The sequence below is a fragment of the Pundamilia nyererei genome, unplaced genomic scaffold (assembly GCF_000239375.1).
Source record: "Pundamilia nyererei isolate P.nyererei 1_Seehausen unplaced genomic scaffold, PunNye1.0 scaffold00058, whole genome shotgun sequence".
Taxonomy (NCBI): Eukaryota; Metazoa; Chordata; class Actinopteri; order Cichliformes; family Cichlidae; genus Pundamilia; species Pundamilia nyererei.
The window spans coordinates 571,265-589,167 of NW_005187459.1; the positions used below are offsets into that span (position 1 = coordinate 571,265).

Here is a 17,903-nt window from a genome sequence, read left to right on the forward strand (position 1 = left end):
ACACACAGTGCCTTATCTTAGAACCATTGGGGGGTTTTACGGTGGGAGGTGCTTGTGTTGTGTTGTATTGTGTAAACTGTAACTATCATGGGAATAAATAGCTGCGAGGGAAGCTACTCTTTGAAGGACTTGGGCTAGAGATAGGTAGCCTGGTCCATAGCCTGGTTCTGACTTTCCTCGTTAGCGAGTTAAAGACCGGTTGAAGATGTTCTGTTTTGTCTTGTGTTCTTCATGAGGAATAAGTCACAGTCACACTAACTACACAGTAAAGGGTTGATGGTTTTCCTTATTTTCCGTCACATGTATATAGACAGGATATATTCTCATATTAATCATGATGCCATCATCATGTAATCCCTATGAGCCAATTGCTCAAGATTCAGACTACAAACTTGTAGCCAATCAGAAGCCAATCATTGTTTCAGTCAATGGCTAAAGTGACGGGCTACAAGAAGATAAATTTAAAAACAAAACTTCTCTAGTGGAGTCAAGAATAGAAATATGAAACTAGAAATGAGTAAAATAAACATTTTTTTTAACATAGCACTATGAGGCCAATATCTGCTTATGCAGATAATCACAAACCTCAACTGAAAAAGATTGGGCCCACTGACCAAGCCTTAATTAAAGGATCTCAATCCATTTGTATTCTTCATAAGCACTTCTTTTAATAATGCATAAAGAATTACCTGATCTTCATAACCAACTCAGTGAAACTGGGTCTTTCACTGGGGTCGTAGGACCAGCAGCGGGTCATGAGTGAGTAGAGGGCAGGAGGGCAGTTATCTGGTTTGGGTAGTCTGATGCCTTGCTCCAGCTGGTTGATCACAGCTCTGTTCTCAAGCCAGAAAAACGGCTGCTGTCCACCACTCATTATCTCCCACATACACACAGCTAGAAAACAACACAGAAACAAAAATAAGCTTGGGAATGTTCACCCTCCAGTTCATTATTCATTTTCAGATTGTGTAATAGACTACAAATAGAAAATATCAGGCAATAAGGATGAAATTCAACGCATTAACAATAGCAAACAAAGACAAACAAATGCCACCTGAAGCAGTCATTGTGGTGCTTGGTAATGGAGTTAGTAATAATTATAACTATTCATTATTGATGTTTTTGATTATTTTCATTAATTGCAGTTTTCAAAAAAGTTATTTTTCCACCAGATGAAGCAAAAAAAAAAGGTTTATTTTGCTTTATTTTACAATAAGCTGTGTAAAATAGAATATTTCATTCTTGTACTTAAAACAATCCATGGCTCTCCGACAGGAAGCAGCTGTTGGGTCAGAATCTACCTAATATAGTGCTATAATAAAGTGATATATAAATAAATTATGGTATGGTAATATATCTCATGTTTTTAATGCATATCCTATAGCTTTATTTTAGCTATATCAGCCTTCAGTCCACTTTATGTCCACAGTTGTATCAGTCACTGTTGCAAAAAGAAATACATGAACTAAATAAGATGTATTTTGTGAGAAAATATTACAGATCTGGGTCAATAATAGTGTTTAGTTCATGCTTAAAAATTCATAATGGAAATCATAAGTATGGTTGAATTCAGTGCATGAAAACACACAGTGCAGAACAAATTCATTTTACATTGCTGGCCACATACAGCCCAGTTTGATCTTAAGTGGGCCGGATGAGAGAAACTCCCTTTTCTGTCATTGTAAAGATATTTAACTACACATTTAATCTCTAATATATTTAATCATGAAAAAGAAGTGCAATTTCAACAGCACCTATCAGCTTTTAGTCATTATATGGCTGCTTTGGGCTTAAATTGTAAGAGATAAATGTGAAAATTACAGAAAACTGCACAGACTGACCTGGAATTGGAAAACGTAACTTTTTTAAAATCAATTAACAGGATATATCTTTTTTTTCCGGGGACGAGCTGTAAAAATCATAAATTTTATAGCATATAATGAAAAAGCAGGAACTCTATTACTTATTTGCATTGGTTTAGTGTGAATGGCCATGGTCTTTATCAGTAGGAAGGAAAAGGCTAAAATTTATGCCCTGCTTCACATTTTCCAAAGTCGTCCAGTGGGCCAGATTGGAGTCTTTGTCAGGCTTATTCAGGGTCACAAGGCCTGGGCCTTGTGTTTGTTTATGTTTTAGAAAAACTGATTTACCTTAGGGGAGGATATCAAATAGTCAGGCATCATAAAGGTAATTCCTCACTCTCTTAGGCCTCAAAGGTCAGAGGATGCCAGTGTTTCAGTACTTTTGTAAAAGCACTAGGAGTAAATACACATGAAAGGCTGTTAGGTTGGGATATTGAGCCTTCTGAGGCTTAAAATTCCCCCATGTAAACCATCAGTGTTTGAGCTAAAAAAGCAAAACAAAGAAAAGAAGAATAACAGTCCACTGTTATGTGTGTTTGTGTGCACGTTATCTGTAATGTAGAGCCATATCAGCTTAAATAATCCCTGCCTCGTCATAAAACTGTGTAGCCCTTGTTTCGGTTGATTATTAACCAGTAACCTGACCTTTTTCTATGTGCGAGTGTTTCTTAGTCTCTTGTGCACCAAACCCTCAAAATGTCACCGTGCTGTTGAAGGTAAATGCGTAACAAGCTCACCAAACATCCACACATCACTAGCTGAGGTAAAACGCCTGAAATTAATGGATTCTGGGGCCATCCACTTGATTGGTAATCGGGTCACAGATGCTGCAAAGAAATTAGCACACTGCATTATAGTCAAGATAGTCAAAGCCATGGTTTTTAAAGATTTTTCCAAATAAGTTGATTAATTTGTGTATTTGTTTTAAATATTCTTTTATTTTTCTATTGACAAGGAGACATAACAGACTGTGGTTTAACTGTGTAGATCCTTTAATCTAAAATTGTGATCAAAATTATTACGTACATGACTTAAAACAATAATGTGAACAAGATCAAAATGTAGGAAAAACATAACAGAAGCGTTTACCGTTAAAGTATTTTATAAATCTAGCTGATATTTTATGTTTATTGCATGAAACATTTGTGTTAGTTCATGAGTGTCTCTTTTACCTTTGTAGTATTCTTCATCCTCTATGTACCTCGATAGACCAAAGTCTCCAAGCTTCACACAGTCCGGACTGGCAACTAATATATTCCGAACTGCTATGTCTCTGTGAGCGGACAGGATTGGAGGAAAGGTTGATGTTTATGTTGGTACAGGTGGATAATGTAGGCAAGATTCAGGGGAAATGTAAATAATGCATGTTAAAACCTGAAATTGTGCACTCAAACAGTCTGCAGACACAACTCAATGGAACATGATGTTCTGCTGTTTCAGTACAACTTTCCTCATTTCAATGTTTTAAGATTAAATAAAACGTTTTTCCAAAATGTGACGACTTCATCACTCAGTCACACTAGAGTTAAAATACGACGGTAGGCTCCTCTCCTTGCAACTAGGAAAAAAGGCTGCATTCAATTTTTTAGCTGGTGGACCGATTGCAAATAGTTGCAGACCAACTGTGTTGCCTGCGTGGCGCCCACTTTCAATCAAAAGGCGACTGAGTAGGATGCCTTGAGGGAGAAAACCCAACAATACAAATCCAACTCTTTGAATCAACTTGAGATATTATGTCCGCTTTGTTTGCCATGAATTAACAAAGAAGCATGCCTCACCTGGCCATCAAACTGCTTGTCACTACTTGAACCTCTGGAAATGGAGGACTATGTGTAAAAATGGCTGTAATTCTTAAGCTGAAAGTGTGGATTACATTTTAGAAGCAGACCCTCGAGTAGACCCAGAAGCCACAGGAGGGATTATATATCTCGACTGTCGAGAGTCGAGATATATAATCCCTCCTGGACTGGAAACTACTCGGGATTCCCCAGGAGGAACTGGAAAGTGATGCTGGGGACAAGGATATCTGAAATACCCGCCTAAGCTGGTGCTACTTTTATGTCAGACCATGATCATTTATGCTCAAAGGAGGCAGAGCTTATAACACTGTAACCTTTCTGTTGAATAAAAGCATTCGTTTTTTAATTAAGAAGAGAAAAAAATGTACCTGTGTACCATGTTAACCCCTCCGAGGTAGACGAGAGCTTTGCAGATCTGCAGGCTAAACAGCACTAAGGTTGTATTTGTCAGCTTTTCTTTGTTTTGAACCAGGTAGTGTCCCAGCTGCAAGAAAATCAATAATGTATTTAATGAGTCAGGAATTCACATGTGCGACATCTGCTGTGGCATCCAGAAGCTACACTAGTTTAAAAAGAAAAAAGAACATATATTAAATGCATATTTTCTATAACCAATCAGGAAATGAGGACTAACCTCCCCATACTGATAAAGCTCCATGACAATCCACACGGGATTCTCCTCTATGATTCCAATCAGTCTGACGATGTGGGGATGGTCGAGGTTCTTCATGATTACTGACAAACACAAACATCACAACTTATCAGGACAACTCTGTCAGTAACCTGCTGGCACAGTTGTGGTGAACGTAGCAGCTGTTTTAGAAATCTTTTTCTCTGCGTACCTGCTTCACTCATGAATTTTTCCATCACGTCAGGTGAACAGTCTTTGCAGGTTTTCACTGCCACATTAACTCTTTCACCATTCTGTCCAATTAAACACATGTTACTGCACATTCACTTTGCGTGCTGCCATTTATTTCTAATGCAATCATGTATTTTATAGATGCTCTGTAACACACCGCGCTTAAACCCTTTAAACTTACAGCTTTTTTGTATACTCCGTCGTAGACTTCCCCAAAAAAACCCTCGCCGAGGATTCGGCCGAGAACAATGTCATTTCGGTCGATGCCGTATTTCACAACTGCAGAGCAACAGTAACAGTGAACATTAAAAAGTGAGTTTTCACAGGTATGATCCTGTAACAGAATTGAATATAGACTTTTCCGAACCTGATTTTGGCCTTTCATCAATCTCACAGTAGATATCTGAACCTAAAAATGCAAAAGATCTCATTTTTATTGTCTTCATAATAACGTCACTATTAAAAGGAATTTGGTTTTTAACTATTAAAAAGTGTACAGCATAGGTTGTTAAAATTCGGAGCTCACCCATACTGTGTCTGAGCGAGCTCGTCTCTCTGCTGCTCCAAGGAAAAGACAAAATGGGGGAAAGCCAAAGTCAGAAATGTTCAAATTAGAGCACTGACTGCATAAGTCAGTAAAACAGCCACTTACCCAGTAGGAATTTCAGGTAGGGAGGTTCTTGCATTGGCATCTAGGATAGGAAGTAGTAATGAGAATCCAGATTGACTTTTAAGAATATATTTCAAACAGCTTTTAAGACAATGGTCAATCTTTAAAAACAATATGTTGCCCTTTATTTAATAGATAAATCTTACACACCTCTATTTGGTCGGTGGATAACACTTTCATCTGTGTTGTTTTCCAAGCGGCAGTACCCGTCAATAAGATCAATCATGTTCTCAGCCGTAGCGACCGTGGCCACATTGATGGTCAGACGCTATCAATGAGGACACAATGGCATGTCACAAAAATACATAGATTGAATGGCCAGTTTAGAAAATACCAATAACTCATCAGCCAACCACATGGCAGCAATGCATTTAGTCATGTAGACCAGCAAAAGCTCAAACATTAAAATAAGGTGAGCTAGGTAAGAAATGTGAGTTAAGTGACTGTGAATGTGGCATGGCTGTTGGTGCTCAGCGTGCTGGTCTGAGTATTTCACACACTGAACTTTACAGAGAGTGGTCCAAACAGAGAAAATATCCAATGAGCAGCAGTTCTCTGGATGAAAATGCCTGGTTGACGCTAGAAGTCAGAAGGAAATCACCAGAGTTCGAGTTGATAGAACGGCACAAGTAGGTGTTGAATGCACAAGACATCGAACCTTAAAGCAGATGGGCTACAACAGCAGGGGACCACACTATGTGCTGAGGCTACAATTCACATAAGCTCACCAAAACTGGACAACATAAGATAGGAACAAATGCTTGTTTAATGAATCTTTAATGTTGCTGCAACATTTGCTTAGTGGGGGTCAGAATTCGGTCTAAAACACATAAAAGCATAAATGTATCCTGCCTTGTTCATGCTGCTGGTGATGCTGTAATTGTGTGGGGGAAACTTTTCTTGGTACATGTTGATCTAGCACCAGCTGAACATAGTTTCAACACCCAACACATTTGCTTACCATGCCCATGCCTTTCTGACCACAGTGTACCCATCTTCTGATGAAACACAACATGTCACAAAGCTCACTGCTTTCTTAAACATAGCAATGAGTTCACTGTACTAAATGGCCTCAGATCTTAATCCACTAGAGCAGTGAAATGCGAGATTCACATCATGAATGTGCACCCGACAAATCTGCATTAACTTTGTGATGTTAATATGGATCAAAATCTCTGAGCAATGTTTCCAGCACCTTCCCAAATCTGTGCCACAAAGACTCGAGGGAGTGCTGAAGAGAAAAGACAGTCCAATCAAATACCAACGAGGTGTACCTAACAAAGGAAGCTATTGAGTGACATTCCCTAATATTTCAAACTATAGGGAGGAATATTACACTTACTTGCTTCGCGCCCTCTATGTCAAGATTTAGGAGAGCCTTGCCATCGTTCTGCGATATGCATTGTACTTTCTTAATTTGTTTGAAGTCAGCTAAAAACACAGCCTGCCACACAAAAGGAATGAATGCAATGATTAAATTATGAAGTTAAACCTGTGTGCAAGATTAACAAAATCTTAATCACGCTTACAGCTGAATCCTTCTGTGTGCGTTGGCGAATTCCTCTCCCACCGACGACCAGCTCCACAGACAGACTCCAGCCTTGCTATTCACAAATAAAAACATTTGAAACATTAATACCTCAAACGGGAAATCTACAGATCTTGGAGTTCTGGACAAGCTTAACGAGGTCTATTTTGTTATTTATGAATAAGACATGATTCATTGCTCCAGATGAACATCATGTTCCTGCTCACCACTAGTTCACAGGGGAAGGCTTCTTCATCGTAGCTGACGAAATCTTTAAGCGTCTCAAAAAACTTGATCATGCAGTCATGCTCCTTGAGTGTTGCAAATTGCTGAAATGTTTGCTGAATCATCTTCCGCAGGGGCCTAGGCTGGATCACAGCCACAGAGATTTGAAAATGGTAAAACTTGCACTTTTGCACAATAGTGACTCAATATTAATTTGCAAAGGAAGTCTCATAAATTGTGGGTGCCTGTTTAGGTAGGACACACTAAGTCACGTTTAGAGAAATTTACCTTCATGCTGTTAATCAGTTGCTGTGGAAAGAAAAGTTCCAGGCCAACTTCTTTTCTAAATTGGTAAAACAAACAAAAAACCTTAGAAGAATATTCAGAATTAAAAACATACTCTAGAGCTTGAAAGGCAATCTATTGCTGATGTTAGCTGTTTGTCAAACTGTTGGTACTGGCATTTATAATGGCCAATAAATATAAATAAAAATTTCGGTTAAAGCTTTTTGGTAAGGAACAATAAATAGCTACACATATTTAGGGTGTCTCAAAGAAATAAATAAATGTAATATATAATAATGTATCGGCTTTTTAAATCATCATCATGTCATTTAAATTTTATATTGAGCTTGCATCAACCGGTATGCAGCCTGTTTGAATTGGTCCTGATTTTCCTTCATGCTGTGACGTTTTTTCTTTGTCTTTTGCTTAGTATTACATAATTTCCCTAGGGATTAATGAGGTATTCTGATTCTGATTTAATATTTAAAAAATGGTCTTTTAGTTTAATTCAAGGCATTTTTAATCATGTTTTGAAGCTGAGGGTTCACAACCCATGAAGTGTCACTTTTAGGGTAACGTAATTAAACAACACCAGTTAAACTGGATTTAAAAGCCCTTAATGTAATATTAGAGCGATAACTCTTTGTAGTGTACAGAAAGTAAAAACTTACTCTAGCAGCTCAAAGTTAGATTTCTTTTCAAGACCTTTTGCATTCATGTCTTTGTAGAACCGCCTGTGAAAACAGAGTGAGAATAAAGATACAAAATGATTAATAAAAATAGCAGTTTAAGTATTCTATAGCTTTTGATCATTCTATTAAATACAAAGCACAGCAACACGGGTTAAGTTATGAAAGAGCCTGCAAGAGGGAGACAATTGGAAAGTGTACAGTAAATACACCCAGTTCAGTCACCTCACACTCACAGCGAGGTAAGGAATGCAGTGACTCACCTGATCTCCAAACAACCAAGCTGCAATGCCATCCCGTCACTGACTTTACTGGCATGATACTGCATGTAATCACTACGCACCTATAATAACATGTCAAAAATTTGAGTTTTATGCGAATACCAACAATAAAATTCTAAATAGAACTTCAAACAAAGTCAGTCAGGACTCTTTAAATCAAAAGAAAACCATTTCCACCTAGAGTGATTTTTACTTGACTTTGCAGCACCAACCCAATCTGTCATCAATGACAACAGGCTTCTTTAGTAGAGTTAGGCTGCAAAGCGACTTGCAAAGGCAGCAGCAAATTTGGCTAGGCTTAAGCAACTAAAGTAACACACTCTACACGAGATTTGCTAAAATGATGCACAGGATATCAGTTAAACAACAACAAGTACAATAGAGGCAGGAAGCTTTTATGACAGGATAACAAATACAGTTACCTGTTGGTAAAAATACACAAAGGTCGATCTGTCATCTTTGAATTTTTCCACAAAATTCACAGGAATGTATCTGATACGAAGGTCATATCTGTGCTCGAAAGGAAAATATAGATATCAGCTTACAAATAAAACTCAATACAATAAAGCTTACAAAAAGTACATATGTTAATTACAAGATTAATATCCTAATAGTCCATCAGTACCTCCACTCGGCTTCCAGATGATTGCTCTCATAGCGCTTCTCCACCTCTCCGACAGTCAGGTCTGGATGGAGCCAGTGAAGTTCTTCTGACTTCAGGTGCTTTAGCATGAGGCCATAGCATCCTGCGTGTTGAACGTTTGGCCCTAAACGCCCGCTGACCAGAATTGAACGAATGATAGCCTGAAGGAGAAAAAAAGAAGTTTAAAAAATACTTTTTGAAAAGATTTTTGGTCATCCTTCAGTTTATTGAAATTTCTGGTTTAAACTCGTTTAAATATGTAATAGCGATAAAATTATAACATTAAGTGGCGGAAACACGATTTGGCACTTCCCTTTTCGTCTTTTTTGACAATGAAATTCTCTTCCCCATATTTTCTGGGCTACATTCTCACCCTAATTTGCCAGGAGTTGTCACATTTCACCAGCTTGAAATTCTTGCCCAGGTTGTTGTTGGTGCTGAAGCACACTTTAAGGATTTTGACAGGTCCACCATCCCCAGAGAATTGTTCTTCAGGGCCAGCCTCTGTTTCATTTTGTCGTGGACTGGGCACCTTCCAGGACAGGGTGTCACCGGACATCACCTCATACATTGTCAAAGCTGGGTTGGCATCATCACATCAAAATCATCCTTTAAACAGAGAAAAGAAAAACAATACTTTATATGCATGGTGCTTTTTTTTTTTTAGATGGGACATCTGGGTAAACAAAGGTTTAGCTGGAAGAACTGAGTGATAATAATTTCTTCAAAAGAAAAGGACACACTGTTCTGTGAGTTGCTTCATTATACTACTGCAGTCGTGCGATGCTTCACTTTGAAGCTGTGATCTTTTGCCATGTGGCTGCTATGATTCATATCATTTTTTCTGAGATATCCAGATTACATTCTTTCTCAACCAGATTTCAAGTGAGGACCTGCAAGGTTTTGGAGTAAAACTAAACGCTGCTCTCAAACCGTTTTGAGAGCAGCCATTCACAAACATGCAACAAAAATGTACAATGAAATATTGAATTCTTTGCATTTTCATCTCCATAATATTTTGCTACTAAACGCTGTTTATCTATTAACAGCATTCCTTTTGCCACCTGTTAACTACCAGTTCATCCAAGTGACTGGATTTCTTCGACTTTGTGGACACATTTGACCTTTCATCCAAGAGGCTGCCTCAGTTCAATTCAATTGAATTCAATTCAATTCCATTTATACAGCACCAAATCACAACAACAGTCGCCTCAATGCGCTTTATATTCTAAAGTAGACACATACAGAGAAAAATCCAACAATCATATGACCCCCTATGAGCAAGCACTTTGGCGACAGTGGGAAGGAAAAACTCCCTTTTAACAGGAAGAAACCTCCAGAAGAACCAGGCTCAGGGAGGAGTGGCCATCTGGTGCGACCGGTTGGGGTGAGAGAAGGAAGACAGGATAAAAGACATGCTGTGGAAGTTCTAAAACCAAAATAGTGGAGAGTCCCTTAAGAGGACATTTTTAGAAGTATAAAGTTAGTTAGCAGTATAAACTCAACCACCTACAACATTTCCAAGCTCCTTGCCAACATCCTAGCTCCCCTTGTGGGGAACACACCACAACCCACCATGAACGACCATGACTGAAAAGAGGAGGTTGCTTACGACACCTCTCAGCCACCTACAATGCAGTTTTAAAATGACTTCCCAGAAGCTTAAAACCCCAACTCACATCTTGTGTCAGGTGACCTCAATAGGTCGCGTGATAGAGTAAGGCGAGGTCTCAGAGCGATTTCATGTGAAACCTCTGGTGGTAATAACCCACATGTTTTTTCATACATTGCCTCATGTGATGACGCACATGATTCATAGTGGGTCAACAACCCTCTTATGGAGCTTGGACCCTCTTAAGGGTTTAAATACCTGGAACTCCTGACCATTTGGTTTCAGAACTAAATGAGCCGTCTTTTGGATAAGAGTTCAAAGAGTATATCAAAGTAAGACAGGTGAAACACTGTCACGAAAGTTAGAGGTCCAGTTGCTTTCTTTCCAAGGTCCTTAGGCTAACCATGACCTGGATCACTGAGAACCTACACAGAAAATCTGTCAGGCAAAAGAACAACATAATTCATGTTGCTTTGTTCAAACATACATTTTTAATCTCGTGTTTATGGTCATTATAAACTTTGTAGTTAAACTTTCTATTAATTTGGTGTTAAATGCCATTTGCGGTCCAACTGCAGAGACTACTAGCTCACCGGGGGAATGTAGCAATGTTTTTAACACAACTGTTGGTATGAATACCAAGGTTATGCATAAGCTTGGTATGCATACATTGGTATACTCTTTAAACAAAATAATAATAATAAAACAACAAAACATTGAACATTAAAACTCCTGATAAGGACACTGAGACTACAACTTGCACAGGCTCACCAAAACTGGACAACAGAAGATTGGAAAAATATTATCTGATCTAATGATTTGCATGTAGCTGCTGTGTGATGCTATTCTGTCAACATGGACCAAAATCTCTGAAGAACATTTCCAGAATTTTGCTGAATCTATACCATGAAGAATTAAGGCAATTCTGAAGGCAAAAGGAGGTCTGACATAGTACTTCAGTAATGGAGCGACTGTTGAGTCGTTTTTAAGTATAAGAAACTGGCTTCTTTGAGTTTTATTAAAGGATAACTTAGTCATTTGAAATTCTAGGAATTCTGTTTCTTCTCATTTATGTCCAGTATGCTATAGCTAGCAGGCAGTTAGCTTACCTTTAGAGCTATATATTGGCCTGTCACAAAACTATCAGTTTTGCCGTATAAGTTGTCTTTTGATTTCAGATGTAAAAACCTTTTACATCACAAATACTTGTAGTAATTTGGAAATATTGCAGTTGTCTGACACAGCAGGCCAGACTCTATAATGTGCATTTTCTGCAGCACATTTAGCATAGCACACATCTCAGCTGAATAGATGGTGGCACAGACTCAAAGGTGTCAGATTCAGACCCAAAAACCCAGCACCAGTGATGCTCTGTTTGGTACAATGACTCAAAATCTGCCTACCACCAAAACTGATAAGATATGCTAACTGCCTCCTGGTTCAGCATTACGTTGAGCATACAGACCTGTCATTCTAAATCCAAAATACTAAAAATCAATAAAGACCCCTCCTTCATAATAATTGTTAATGTTTTATATATGTTTGTTTAAATCTAGTAAGGGCTTTAAGTCTCATACTATGATTTGCTCACGAGATTGGCATAGACTATATACATAACATTTAACTAAATCTTAATTCATTTTTTAGTGTTTTTTTCTTAAACCAATTTTAATGGTTTTGAAGCCACTGCAGCTTTTTTCACCTGTCACATGACTAACACACCAAGACAGACAACCAGTCATGCTCATATTCCCCCCTAATCTAGGATCGCCAATTGACCTAACAAGCATTTTGGGACTGGAAGAAATCCACAGTGTACCTTGAGAGAGCAAGAGGAACAGGTAAACTGCACACAGAAAAGTACCAGCCGGTCGGCGGATTCAAATCTGAGACCTTCTTGGTGTGAGGCATCAGTCCCAAACACTGCACCGCTGTGCTGTCCTGAATTAAAATTATGGTTTGTTAAAACCACATGCGATGATAAAAATAAATAAATAAATCCTTTCTTTTTCATGTAGGAATATTTATCTATCCTCCAAGAGCAGATAGGAATATTTTTAAATGCATTCGAGCAACAGGAGATTCTGCACTGACCATTTGGTGATCTGAGATTTTAACAGTTCTTATGGCTGTGATAAAATAACAGCTATAAAAACACTTTTGGAATTAGACGATAATTTGCTCACTGTTCTGAAAAGCAAGGGTGCTGTACACCCTGTGACCAAACAGGTTACGTGACACAGATAAAGGCAGGAATTACCGTGTGAACAAAAACTAAATAAATAAATGCACAGAAGCTCTTACCGTCTTATTCTGCCTGACCAATCAGAAACTGAAGGCTCAGCAAACAGAGCAAAAGAAACTAGCTGCAACATGCGTACCTCACAATACTGTCGATCGGAAACGTGTCTTCTGTCTGTCATGAGGTGTTTCCGTACAAATGAAACTCCACGCTGTTAGTCCGTGAGGGAGCCGAGCAGCGTTAATTCTTTCAGGGCTTTCTGCTGCTTTTCGACTGTGTTTGTTAGCCTGAGGCCATGAATTCCCCAGCAGGGCTGAGTGGGTGTGTTTGTGTGTAAGAGTGTATGTGTGTGTGTGCGTGTGTATGTGTAGAAAAGAAAAAGAGAAGAGGAGTGTGAAGCAAAGGCAGCATGTTACACCATCACCTGGGTGTGGGCAGCCTGAAAGAGGGGTTCCAGGAGACAGAGTGAAGTTTAAAATTACTTCCAAGAAAAAGCATCCATGGACTGAACATGTGGATTCCACTGATTGCTGTCAGTAAACCTAAACCTTACATACTGCTACAAATGGCCAAACACCATTGCAAAATCCTTTGTGACAAAATATTTGCATAAGGCTTATTACACAGTATACCATGAAGGATTTGACGTCATAGGGTCAACAACAACCACAACAACAGCAACAACAAGACAGAAAAAAAAATCATCGAAACAAGACCACTGGTTGTCGTAAGGTCTTAAACACGCTGTTGGGCAAGCGTGTGAGACTAGATTTAGTTTTTAACACTTCTTCAACACACAAATCAGGAACAACGAGGCACAGACATGGACAGGTCCCTGTTTAAACTGGGCTTCTTACCAAGTATAAAGACTGGCTTTAAAAGCCAAGCAAACTATTTCTGGAAAGAGGCGAGCGTTAACAAAAACCTTTTGTTTATTGGCGGTGAGTCACAATTAATAAAAAGAAACAAAAACCTGAAAACACACAAATACAGTCAACTGAGCACTTGTGTCACTCAGATAGACCAATTTATCGCTTTTTAATGATTTCAGTTCCTCTTACGTAACTGCAGATTACTTCCTTCTGACTTTCAGACTGATGGTAAAAAAAAAACGATGCTTTTTTTAGGTTTTTGAATTATTGTGATGAAAGTAATGAAGAAAACAAGTCTCAATTCAATCATTATTAACAAAAATAATTTCCCACAAAATGGCAGGTTAGATTTGTTGCCTTTCTTTGCTCATTTTACAATCAGATAGATTAGATTAATATATCAATGATGAATTAATACATTTAGAAATAACGTTCAGATACCTCAAAGTAAGGTCCTGTGTTTTAATGGCAGTGAGCTCTCTTGATTATAGGAAAAGAGCCATCCAATTCTAGAGAAGGACAGTAATGTCAGGCAGAATGAGCTCTCAAAAAAAGTCAACACACACACACAAACACACACTTTTTAAAAATCCCCAAGTAAAATCACAAAATCACAGACAACCATGAAGTCTTTTCTTCTGATTGTCTGTAAAAACACTCTGTTTTTTTTTAAGTTTTTTGGTTCATAAGTGAACAAAAGTGACACACGCATTGTTGCCACTCACACACTGTCATGCTGGCACTTGAGTTGTTATGGTAACAACTGTTCTCTCCAGGGAGTTTTTTTTTTTTTTAACACAAACTGAGAGCGAGCTGGAGTGAACTAACTCTTTCAACACTCATCCACAACAGAGGCCTCAGCGGGACAATAAGTGGAAATATTCATTACCGCAGACAATTATCTAGAGGAGTTACTGCTGTATGTCTCCGCTATTATTCTGCTGGGATCTAATGAAAACAGCATCAACTGAGGAGGCCGTATGGACGCTGATAAATGAGAAGGAAATTCCACAAGAAAATGAGTGGCAAGGCAGAAACTTTAAACAAGGCTGCACTTAGAGGACAGGGGAGGGTGTACAGAAACGCTAAACTGATTCTGCAATGCAGTAGGTCTCAGAGAAATAATGGCCACCAACACGCAGCTGGGGAATGTCTAACACACTGTAAGGTTCTTTTGATTATTTTTTATCCTTTATTTATTATGTGAAAACTTACTTTTTTCCATGACCTGGCTTTTTGCTAAGTTTAAGCTTGCATATAAAACTTTACTCTATTTGGAAAGCTCCCATCAGAGTGAGACCAGTTACACTTAAGCTGCAACTCCAAGTTCATTAATAAGTTAGTTGCTTGAAATAAAAACAGTCTCTCTTCATTGTTTTAAGGATTAAACATCTTTGTTCAAGCTTGTGAAGTGATCTGTTTTATATAATTGTGAAAAAATAATGGTAGGTTTTTTAGTCCTTTATTAATTGTTCATTAGTAAGTATTATATCAGTAGTTGCTGTTCGGTTCAGTGTTATTTATTTTGCACCAATCACAGGGACAGTTAACTCAAGGCACGTTATACTGCAAAGTAAAGACCCTGAAAAAAACAGGGGGGAAAAACAGCAATCAAAAAAGCCTGTCTGAGCGAGCAGTTAGTGACAGTGGGGAGGAAAAACTCCCTTTTAACAGGAAGAACCGTTCAGCAGAACCAGGCTCAGGGAGCAGCACCCAGATACCAATCCTCATATGAAATATTTGATGCTTTTATTTCACGATCTTGAGTTTAGTCACTGCCTTTCTTGAACAAAGTTCAAGTTTTCAAGTGTATAATTTGCAGTAATTTAAAGTTTGTTCACTACATTCAACCTCTCCTTTTAGCTGTAAACTTTCCTATTCAGCATCCATCTAAATGACTCCTGCATTAAAGCAAACATGTATTTAAAGATATGACCATATAAAGATATGTTTTAAATTACTGCTGAGAGATGCTTGTCATCTTTTCTTTTAATAAATGAAAAGCATGCTCGGTTGACTGACTTGCCCGTTGCAGAATATCCCATTTCACTGCCTTGAATAACTTGTCGGTTTGCACCTTGTTGCAAACTCTCTATATTTACATTCATGCAGACGCCTCCATGGTAGATACTGACAATGATACACCTATCTCCCTGAGTGTGTTCTTGTCTTCTTTAGATGTTGTGAAGTTGTTTGTCTTAACCATGGAAATAATCCTGTCATCACACACATTAGTCATCTTCTGTGGACTTGCAGGCCTTTTGGTGTTGCTGAGGTGGCCAGTGCATTCATTGTTTTTTAAGAATGTACCAGGCTGTTGATTTGCCCGCTCCTGAAATTTCTGCAACTCTCCGATAGAGTTATTTTGTTTTTCAGTCAAATGACTGAATCCTTCACTTTTACTGACATTTATTTGGGCCTAAGTGAAAAGTTATAAAATAAAAAAAATCTAGTATTGATATTAGTTAGGCTTTCTATTTTGCACATCCTCTGACAGCCTCTCGGGTTTCTTTCTAAAGCAGCAGCAGCAGCAGCCAGACACCTGTGTATATGGAAGACACTGTGTTTCCCAAAATCTGTCATGACATGCACACCTGACAGTAACATCCATTCCTTGGACAAGTCTCATCACATGGTGTTTCTGGGAATTGGTATCGGAAAACTCTCACCGGTCATTATCTTACCTATCTTACATACCTTTTTTACTATGTGTGTGTATATATATTAGAAACAAATCTTACTCTTGATATCTGACAGTAAAAAAAAAAGTTAATTCCTCTCCTGTAGAGATGATAAAACTACAGCAGTTATTGTGTAACCTCTGTTCCTGGTGGAAACACAGCGCAGGCAGGCACTCAGGCAGGCTTACTCTCTAAACACATTTGTGCTGAGGGTCTGCATATTGCAACGTCATGACCCCAGGCACTGGAATGCGGCGGGCTGCCTCCTCACCTGCACAGACATGCTTTGATAATGAACAAAGTTTTCTTTCTATGTGAAAAAACAGCAGCTAGGACTCCACAATCTGCCGTGACACTCAGCTGCTTATCCTGAAAACACACATGCACAAGCCTCACATTTTTTTCTCTCTCCTATCAGTCAAAGAAAATATTGTAAAACTCACGTTTGTGGATAGTTTAAAGAATGAAAATGAATAAAACAAATTCTGGATTTGCATGCTTGTGAGATCGTATAAATGTTGGTCAATCAGTCTTTTATTAACTTGTACAGTACATTTGGGCCTATGGCAAACACTCGGATTAATCATAATGGTTTGTTCAGCAGTATCTGGAAACCCCTGTGCTCACAGAAACATAAACACGAGTTAATCTTTGAGTCTTACCTGATTCTGATTGAACTTCCCTGAAAATAAAAGCTTTATGGAAAGTACAATTCCTCCCGGAGAGCCCTGGGCACGTCAGTTCGCCCCTCGCACTGTTAGTCGAGCAGAAGGGGCACGTAGCCACTCCCTCACCTCTGGCGTGCTGATCTAAGGTGAGTCCACTTCCTTATTTCAGGAGTCTTTCATGATCCGGGATAAATAAACTGTCTCCCCAACAGTTTTGAACTGTTTACGACCCAGGAATGGTTTTTGGAATATAATACAAAAAAGAGAAACCGAGTTCTTTAAAATCAAATCTGCACAAACCCTGTCCTGAAATATTCTTATATTTATTCTCTCCCGTCTAACAAACTTTTCCCTCTACGTTAAGTCACCTTCACTGGTGTTATGTTGTAGCTAAATCTTCTGAACACCAGAGGGCGCTGTACGCTCAAAAATATCGGGCTGACGTTAAGCGCCAACCTGCAACCTCCAACTATTTGTATAAGCAGATATAACTCAAGTCCTGAATGCAGTTGTCTCATGCGACCTTAGATCAGCTATTATTTTTTCCTTATATTGCTCATGTTATAAAAAAGTGGACTCATCTACACTGAACTTTCCTGTTGAGGTTTTAGATTTCGTTGATTATAAGCAGAAGGACAGTCTTTAGGATAATACAGGTTTGAAGGATGTTTATCTCCTTTAAACCCTTTATTTAGTTAATGCATACATACAGTCCAAAGCATCACTTTTCTTAGCAGGATAGAGGTGGGTTTGGAGCCTATCCCGGCCCCTATCCAGGGTACACAGGGCTAATTTAGAATCACCACTTAACTAATTTCCTCCCAGTTGGACTGCTGGAGGAAACCAGAGCACGTGCAAGCTCCACATAGAAGTCCCAGCCAACCAGCCGCAATGAGGCAAATGAGCCAACAGTGTTTACCACTTACCTATAATTTTCTTTGGAAAGGTAATTCAATCTAGGGACGGGCGTTATAAGGTTGCTCG

General features: G+C 38.6%; 1 protein-coding gene across 3 annotated transcripts in view; it reads right to left on the bottom strand.

Moving 5' to 3' along the window:
• Positions 1 to 17,040, bottom strand: part of ptk2bb (protein tyrosine kinase 2 beta, b) — a 23,655-nt gene extending 6,615 nt beyond the window's left edge. Inside the window, exons 1-21 of one of the 3 annotated variants that reach the window (XM_005734352.1) lie at positions 16,914 to 17,040; positions 9,218 to 9,453; positions 8,827 to 9,005; positions 8,624 to 8,711; positions 8,184 to 8,263; positions 7,903 to 7,965; positions 7,235 to 7,289; positions 6,949 to 7,089; positions 6,723 to 6,797; positions 6,536 to 6,637; positions 5,344 to 5,461; positions 5,176 to 5,215; positions 5,050 to 5,081; positions 4,891 to 4,932; positions 4,705 to 4,802; positions 4,504 to 4,585; positions 4,296 to 4,396; positions 4,030 to 4,145; positions 3,035 to 3,135; positions 2,600 to 2,689; positions 690 to 894 (exon numbers count right to left, since the gene is read on the bottom strand). In XM_005734352.1, the coding sequence (XP_005734409.1) occupies positions 690 to 894; positions 2,600 to 2,689; positions 3,035 to 3,135; positions 4,030 to 4,145; positions 4,296 to 4,396; positions 4,504 to 4,585; positions 4,705 to 4,802; positions 4,891 to 4,932; positions 5,050 to 5,081; positions 5,176 to 5,215; positions 5,344 to 5,461; positions 6,536 to 6,637; positions 6,723 to 6,797; positions 6,949 to 7,089; positions 7,235 to 7,289; positions 7,903 to 7,965; positions 8,184 to 8,263; positions 8,624 to 8,711; positions 8,827 to 9,005; positions 9,218 to 9,415 (2,006 nt within the window). In that variant the 5' untranslated portion in view covers positions 9,416 to 9,453; positions 16,914 to 17,040. Of the gene's footprint in view, positions 1 to 689; positions 895 to 2,599; positions 2,690 to 3,034; positions 3,136 to 4,029; positions 4,146 to 4,295; positions 4,397 to 4,503; positions 4,586 to 4,704; positions 4,803 to 4,890; positions 4,933 to 5,049; positions 5,082 to 5,175; positions 5,216 to 5,343; positions 5,462 to 6,535; positions 6,638 to 6,722; positions 6,798 to 6,948; positions 7,090 to 7,234; positions 7,290 to 7,902; positions 7,966 to 8,183; positions 8,264 to 8,623; positions 8,712 to 8,826; positions 9,006 to 9,217; positions 9,454 to 12,760; positions 12,774 to 12,837; positions 13,012 to 16,913 lie in introns of those variants that run through there. The other 2 variants (XM_005734353.1, XM_005734354.1) reach the window with 2 other exon arrangements.
• Positions 17,041 to 17,903: the final 863 nt, after the last annotated feature.